The 8,473-nt window shown below is 41.3% G+C and overlaps 1 protein-coding gene across 1 annotated transcript; it reads right to left on the bottom strand.

Annotated features, from left to right (window-relative positions):
- Positions 1-853: 853 nt before the first annotated feature.
- epd (ependymin) lies at positions 854-3,625 on the bottom strand. Its single transcript, XM_058087225.2, has 6 exons — positions 3,484-3,625; positions 3,376-3,407; positions 3,150-3,287; positions 2,883-3,069; positions 1,344-1,425; positions 854-1,259 (listed from the first exon to the last, which is right to left on the bottom strand). The coding sequence occupies exons 1-6, from the start codon at positions 3,557-3,559 to the stop codon at positions 1,133-1,135; spliced, it is 642 nt and encodes a 213-aa protein (XP_057943208.2). The 5' UTR covers positions 3,560-3,625; the 3' UTR covers positions 854-1,132.
- Positions 3,626-8,473: the final 4,848 nt, after the last annotated feature.

The raw sequence follows: 8,473 nt of genomic DNA, 5'->3' as shown, positions 1-8,473 counted from the left end.
TATACTTAATATGACTGGAACAAAAGGCAGCGCAAATAATACCAGCTGTAAGTCTTTTGTGACTTTGCAGATGTCATTGATGTACAAGTTGAACAGTTTTGGTCCCAGGATTGAGCCCTGTGGTACTGCATGCATAATATTTAAACATGCAGATGTGTGTTCTCCTAGCTTAACATATTGTATTGCTTACTTACTTGTATTGCTACTTATCTTATCAGCTAAGTAGCCTTTGATCCGGTTCAAAACTAGTCCTCTGATTCTGTACTTTTCTAATTTGTAAAGTTGCAAAAAAGTTCATATTATTAAATAATTCATTGAGAAGTTCAGACCTTACATCCAAGAAGAACTCTTGTTTAGCGCCTTCATTTAAACTATACAAACTTTTATGAACCAGCGTTGTAAAAGCACCGGAATCAAGAATCTTTAGGAGCAGGAATCGAAAAGAGGAATCAGAACCAGAATCGGTCAAATTCAAATTACATCCAACCTCTAGGCCGCCATACGACTGTAAACAATTCTACCTCTTCTCATACACCAGACAAACAATGGTGGTGGTTTGATGAAGGGAAACTGGGCCACATATCGGTTTTCGACTGTAAGGAGTCCAAACACACCTCGAAGATGACAAGTACTCTGCTGAGGGCGCTGAAGGTGAAGTAGTGGTCAAATATGTCTCCACACGGGAACCTCAAGCAGATGAAGTAGTGCATGATGTCTTAACATCCACCAGTTCCACCATTGATGTCACCATGAGGAGCGGAAGACAATTCCAGTAAGAACCTATGTTATCATTTTCCTCCCAAACCTTTAACTGAACGACCAAAACAGAAAAAAAAAGAGAAACAACAATGTCTTGTAGTAAATACTGACAGCTTCGATGTTTATTGTTCCATTAATCATTGTCAAAGGCTTTTGGAAGCAGTACTGAAGTGAAAACCACCAACAGTTAGTAATTATGATTAAGTGTAGAAATCCATGCCATTACGTCCTTTACAAATGTATACAGCGTGATCCATTTCAGCATAGCGCAGTGGAAGATCGGTTACAATGCAGCCTCATGCTAGAGTATCGAGGGTGTACATGAAATGAAGGGAAGGGATTGTGACACTTGGGTGTGATGTTTGGGTTGTATTTACATGAACTCAGTCATAAAACCATATACTGTCCCTTCTGGTGTCTCCTCCACAGCCAATCCTTGGCAATAGGACGGCACTGCAAGGAGATCGGGATCCTTGATCTCCTGTTCAACGTCCATGTTGCTGAAAAAAAGTGGTTGGTGTGGGAATAATAAGAATAAGAATAATAATATTTTCCTTTTATGCTATAAGAGCATACAGACATACCTGAAAATAAGCATTGTGTCATCTGCCACGTGCATTAAGCTAAGAGGTATACAACCCATCGATAAAGACATGATGCTCTGGCCTTTAAAGAGAAAACAAAGCATGTCAAGGCAGTCATAATGTATTTCTACTGTACTGAAACTATGTCCGTCATAAAATTATCTTTTGGAATTGTAATGACGGCAATACAATACAATACAATGCAAAACAGGACTTTGGAAATTGTGTGTGGACTATTATGTTGACTAAAGGTCCCCCTGGTGGCGGTCAATGGCACTACATGTGATGACAGAACATTTTCATTGGACAATCAGTTAACCATGTGATGCCATGACTTTTTTTATATCCATCCATCCATTTTCTATACAGTTTATCCTCACGAGGGTCGCGGGGGTGCTGGAGCCTATCCCAGCTGTCTTCAGGCAAGAGGCGGGGTACACCCTGGACTGGTCGCCAGCCAATCACAGGGCACATATAGACAAACAACCATTCACACTCACATTTATACCTATGTTTTTGGAATGTGGGAGGAAACCGGAGTACCCGGAGAAAATCCACGCATGCACAAGGGGGAATCGAACCTGGGTCTCCAAGCAATATAAAATAATATTTTTATTTTAGTTTCTTATTAATATTATTAGAATTATTATTTTTCTACATCTTTTAATAAAATATAAAGTATAAATAAATACCGAAGACACACTTTTTGTTGCTTGACTGAGTTAGGGTAGGTTCACACGATGGACAAGCACTGGTAGACACTGGTCTACAAGCAAAATGCTTCCTGAACAAAAGTAGTGAAATTTTTCTTGGTTTTAGTCACTAATAAGAAAAACTGAGATCTTGGGTATTGGGTAAAAATAGGCAATTTATGCAAAATATGGCAAAAACGGTTGTTTATCAGAACATATAGTGTGTCAACAAGCAACCACTTCTACCCGAACGCCTGTCTGCACATTCCAATATATGCATGTAGAGAAATTGACATCAGTTTCTTGGAAAGGCTGCACGGCGGCCAAGTGGTTAGCGCGCAGCCCGCACAGCTAGGAGACCCGAGTTCAATGTTCTCCTTGTGCATACGTGGGTTTTCTCCGGGTACACCGGTTTCCTCCCACATTCCAAAAACATGCTAGGTTAATTAGCGACTCCAAATTGTCCATAGGTATGAATGTGAGTGTGAATGGTTGTTTGTCTATATGTGCCCTGTGATTGGCTGGCGACCAGTCTAGGGTCCCCTTGTGAGGATAAGCGGTAGAAAATGAATGAATGAATGAAAGAGTTTCTTGGAAACTACAAGGCAGATAATTATAAGCAGCTGGCGGCAAACCTACAAAGCCCTTGAAGATCCACTTTTTGCATTCGCATCTAGATTTCTTTCCATTGGACTGTGTAAGTAAGTGACGAGCACGGGGAAGGAATCCACCCGGAGGAATTTAAAAATGCTCAATCACAGGGCTGAGCATGAAAACAGACATATCTATCTTATGCATATCTACGGACAATTCAACATCTTTCAAGTTATCATTGTCTTGGTCCCACCTTTGAGGTCTGGCGTTGGGATGATCCATATGTTGGCTTTTATTCCTTCCCCTTCAATGGATGTGCTCCCAAAGACCAGAGTGGCCTGGTAAACAGCATTGCTGGGAAGAGCGAAGGGATGGTATGTGGCTTGTAGCGCCTTCTTCTCACAGCTCTGGTTTTTGCTGTCGATCTTGTATAATATCCCCTGGGAGATACAGGCGTGACAGACAGAAGAAGAAAGTGAAACGGCAGTAGCGGCATTGGCTGGAGACACCATTGTCTTACCTCCTCAAAGAACACCAGTAAATCCAGTTCCAAGGTTGCGTTCCAGGGATTGCTACTGTTTGATCGAAACCGAAGTTTCTTATTCGTTGCGTCATACGTGTAGGGTGCAAGAGCTTTTACTTGATTCCGCAGTGACAACTGGTCTCATCCAAGAACATTGGGAGAGAAACAAATGATTTCCAAAATTGTTCCACATTTTGGTCTCAAGCATGAAGTTCAGACTCACCACAGACATGACTCCCGTCAAATTGGTCGGACCTGCAAGGCATACATCTCAATGACAAGGCTCCTGCATACATATAATGCAAGAGAAGAGGACAAGTGTAATTCTTACGGCAAGACTGATGGTGATCCGCACGGGTGGTGGCGGTCCAGCACATGAGGACAAAGAACAGAACTGCTGCATACATTTTCCCAGCTCCAATGGAAGTCTGAAAGGATGGCAGAAACAGGACTGAAGCGCTTCTGCCTCCCTGCACAGTTTGCAGAGCTTTTAAAGGGGCCGAGTGCAGCCCGAGATGACGTCAACAAGTCAGCTTTCAAAACAAGCACCCTGCTTTGTCCCTGCAGGTGGTGACCTCATAAAAAGGATTTGTTCAAGTCCTCATTTGACTGATTGATTCAGCTGTCCTTTGGTGTTTTGCCACAGGCCCTGCATCTTGTTTTCTTAAGTTTCTGCATCCAGCAATATGTTTGTGTTGGTTTTGAACTTCACATTGTCTCATAGAGGTACGTATGGAAGTGTAACAGAAAACTAGGATAATTGCTTTTAGCCCGTTCTATGGTAATAGTTACCAAACTGGGTAACTAAACTGGTTAGCCTCCAGTGTATTTATTGTAACCTTAAGAAAGGGTTTCAAACAGAGTGTGGAAGTAGGACAAAGTAAGAAGCCAAAAACGTACCACTTCCACACAGAATGGGAGGAGACATTTTTATGTCAGACATTTATTCTAAACTTAGGAAAGGGTTTCAAACAGAATGGGGGAGTAGGAAGTAGTAGTGTGTAAGAAGACAAAAGGCTACCACTTCCACACAGAATGGGAGGAGACATTTTTATGTCAGACATGCCATGGCTGTCTCCGTGTAAACATAGCATGCTACCAAGCAAACTGGTTAGCCTCCAGTGTATTTATTGTAACCTTAAGAAAGGGTTTCAAACAGAGTGTGGAAGTAGGACAAAGTAAGAAGCCAAAAACGTACCACTTCCACACAGAATGGGAGGAGACATTTTTATGTCAGACATTTATTCTAAACTTAGGAAAGGGTTTCCAACAGAATGGGGGAGTAGGAAGTAGTAGTGTGTAAGAAGACAAAAGGCTACCACTTCCACACAGAATGGGAGGAGACATTTTTATGTCAGACATGCCATGGCTGTCTCCATGTAAACATAGCATGCTACCAAGCAAACTGGTTAGCCTCCAGTGTATTTATTGTAACCTTAAGAAAGGGTTTCAAACAGCGTGTGGAAGTAGGGCAAAGTAAGAAGCCAAAAACGTACCACTTCCACACAGAATGGGAGGAGACATTTTTATGTCAGACATTTATTCTAAACTTAGGAAAGGGTTTCAAACAGAATGGGGGAGTAGGAAGTAGTAGTGTGTAAGAAGACAAAAGGCTACCACTTCCACACAGAATGGGAGGAGACATTTTTATGTCAGACATGCCATGGCTGTCTCCATGTAAACATAGCATGCTACCAAGCAAACTGGTTAGCCTCCAGTGTATTTTTTGCAACCTTAAAAAAGGGTTTCAAACAGCATGTGGAAGTAGGACAAAGTAAGAAGCAAAAAAGTTACCACTTCCACACAGAATGGGAGGAGACATTTTTATGTCAGACATGCCATGGCTGTCTCCATGCAGTAGGAAAGTTATATAATCTAATGTAATATCTCATCAACGTGGCATTGCTGACATCCAGTCAATATTTAGTCAGAAAATCAATGATCAATTAGTGATTCCAAAAATCACGCTAGAGTGAGGGATCAATGTTCGAACTACGATGTACCTAGGGACAACTGTACAGTATGAATATGACTATAAAAGTGTTTCTTTTTGTCGCACAGCCTGCTCGCAACCCTTCCCCCCCACAGATTCTCCTGCTAGCTTGATGCTGACCTCAGATTTCTGATCACCATTTGCAATAAAAGTGATTAGATTAGATTCAGCTTCGATTGCCGTTGTATACTAGTGACAGAAGCTATCAAGCTAAAGGCAAAATGCAGAAGACCTAAATATGCCTCACAGATTTATTATACAGTAAAGTCTCGTTATATCGATATTCTCGGGAGTCGGGAAAAATACCGATATAACCGGACTATCCATATATCCGATCCTGCGCCGAACTGCATTAAAAGTGGGCAATGATGCACTCGACATTGTTCTATAGTATAGAACAATGTCGAGCAGCTTAAATCAATCTTTGCTTAAGGATTTAAGCTGCTTTTGTATCAATATAAGCAGACCAAATTGGCTGGCGGGAGATGAAAAGGGCATCGTAGTAACCGGATTATCATAATAACCGGGTATCGTACTAACGGAACTAATTATATCATAAAAGACTAGAAATTTGCCGGGAAATGAAAATAGTATCATAATAAGTAGTAATTCGTTATAACCGATATCGATATAACGAGACTTTACTGTACTGGCATTTTAAAATTGTATCACTCATGAACACAACACAACATAAGCACAACTTGGTTCTTATCCTCTTAATTAGCAACCTCTATTAACATTGAAAAAAACTCCAAACTCCAACTCAGTGCTTCTGGGGGTTCCAACTTCATCTGCTCTAATGCAGATGAATGTTTTTCTTTTTGTTCTGCTTAGAAAAAGGGGAGCCATTTCCTGCCCACCAACCGTACGAGTCGAGCCAGGAATGTGTTGTCGTCCAGAGTTGGTGCAGCTGTCTTTTGTTATTCTGCTCAACTTTCTGTCCCCGTTTCACCTCTACCCATCCAACCAGCGATTCTTAAATTCATGTTTTCTTTTTTTTTTCCTGGTAAGATAAGGAAGAGCCATTCCCTCCCCGCCAACCGAACAAGTCAAGTCAGCAATGTGTTGTCGTCCAGAGTTGGTGCAGCTGTCTTTTGTTATTCGGCTCAACTTTGTATCCCTGTTTCATTTCCACCCAGCTAACAAATCAGTGCATTGCAATAAACAACAACACATTCGCTTACGTACAATTTGCTGCACGGTGGTCGGGGCGCAGGCCACACAGCTAGGAGACCCGAGTTCGACTCTCGGCCATCTCTGTGTGGAGTTTGCATGCTCCGGGTACTACGGTTTCCTCCCACACACTTGAAATACAGAAAGAAAGAAAAATGGGAAGGAAATGCATAGCAAAACCAAGAGTGAGACTGAAAATAGACTGTGGGGTAAACTGAATCCTCAAGAGGGAAATTTGTTCTGCAGAGATCATCGGGGTGGAGATTATGAAAATGAGGGAAGCCCTTCTACTGATGACCCAACCACGTGATATTTTCTGCCTGCGAGGATTTCATATGGTGTCATGATACAACACTCGTATTAGATCATATGCTTATGACAGGTTGAAATTGTGACATGCATTCATAGTCACTCACATACAGTATTGTGACTGTCAGGAGCTCCTATGATCCATGTTGGACACCTTTATTAACTGATTTGTATTTATGATGATGCAACTCCACAATAGAAGAGATCACATTTGGTGCAGGTTTAAGCCAAAAAAAAAAAACGGCCACAAGTTGGTGCATTTTATTAGAATTCGGGCTGCATCTCTCCAACAGAAATACATGCTCTAGCAACCAGGAACCGTAACCGTGGTTACACATTGAAGGGAAATTTTAATGCATGCACGAACACTCAAACGTGTGTACACATACAGTTCAGTTGCAAATGTGAAAATTAAAATTAAATATTTAATCTTGTTATATTTATGAATGAATGGGTGTACCCCGCTTCAAGTAAAACAACATGTTTTTGTGTTGTTCATCTTGCGTTGCATTGTTGTTTAGACATTTTGGCAAAATATATATAAAAGTAAATTTGTGTTTCAGTGAAAGTTATGTTTTTGTTGAGAAGTGACATTTGAAAACTTACTGATGTTCTACTGCTGATTACAAAAGAACAGAAAACGCAACAGAAAACATTTATCGTGTAATGGTAAGGGGCCCTTAGGTTGATCCTTGTTGTACACCTCAGTGAAAGGTGTGGAAATTATTAACACAAAAGCTTACAGTGGCTTCTTTCACATAAAGACCCTGCAAAATTGGCGCATCAAAGCCGTACCAAGAGCAGCAAAGCGGGACATTGTCGTAAATGTGTGGAAACGTGCTGTCCATAGGTATGAATGTGAGTGTGAATGGTTGTTTGTCTATATGTGCCCTGTGATTGGCTGGCGACCAGTCCAGAGTGGACCCTGCCACTCTAGCCCAAAGCCAGTTGGGATAGGCTCCAGCATACCCCCCGCGACCCTAGTATAAAGTACATACTATACATCCAAATAATTGAGAACCACTGCTTTTGGGTGATGTATTCTTCTACTGATGAAAAGTCGATTTATTTGAGCGCGGTTACGACAAATAAAGGGTGCAGACAGGGTGAACTTTGAAGCTTGTGAACACTGAATGTGCCACAGACAACCTTGGCAGAGTACAAAGGAAACACTCAGACTGCCCTCCTAGCAACAGATACGCCCAAGTGAAACTGGCATGGTTGCTTGAAACCAAGGCAGGAGAAGTTTTATGCAAATTTTTCAAATGTTTTGAAATGGTTTAGTCAAGTGTAATCTAGTCTTGTTTTTGCTTCTGATGTGTTGGGTGTCTTTCGCAATCCATTATAAATAGTGCAATAACCGCAAAAAGAACACAACACAACAGCATTGTGCTCATTTTGATGCTATTGTGTACAAATAGACTGTTATCAGCAGGTCATCATGGAACATCCCTACTCATCATTTCTGCAAATGTTGGGTGACTTCCCATTGTGAATAAACTACACCAGTCCCAAGTTAGGAATGCCTTTCCTTGTACAGTAATTAACAAGTAGCAACAAACCTAAAAACAACCCAAAAACAAATAATACACATGCAGGCTTTCAGTTTGGTGTGCACTGGAAATGTACAAGCACACAAAAAAGTCAGTAAACATTTATAAAAATGTGATTCATTCATTCATTTTCTATACCGCTTATCCTCACGAGGGTCGCAGGTGTGCTGGAGCCTATCCCAGCTGGTACACCCTGGACTGGTCGCCAGTCAATCACAGGGCACATATAGACAAACAACCATTCACACTCACATTCATACCTATATGGACAATTTGGAGTTTGAATGTGGGAG

The sequence above is a fragment of the Doryrhamphus excisus genome, linkage group LG21 (assembly GCF_037039965.1).
Source record: "Doryrhamphus excisus strain RoL-2023G ecotype Guam linkage group LG21, RoL_Dexc_Guam_v1.1, whole genome shotgun sequence".
Lineage (NCBI taxonomy): Eukaryota > Metazoa > Chordata > Actinopteri > Syngnathiformes > Syngnathidae > Doryrhamphus > Doryrhamphus excisus.
The sequence above is the reverse complement of the archived record's forward strand: the minus strand, read 5'-3'. Positions and strand labels throughout refer to the sequence as shown.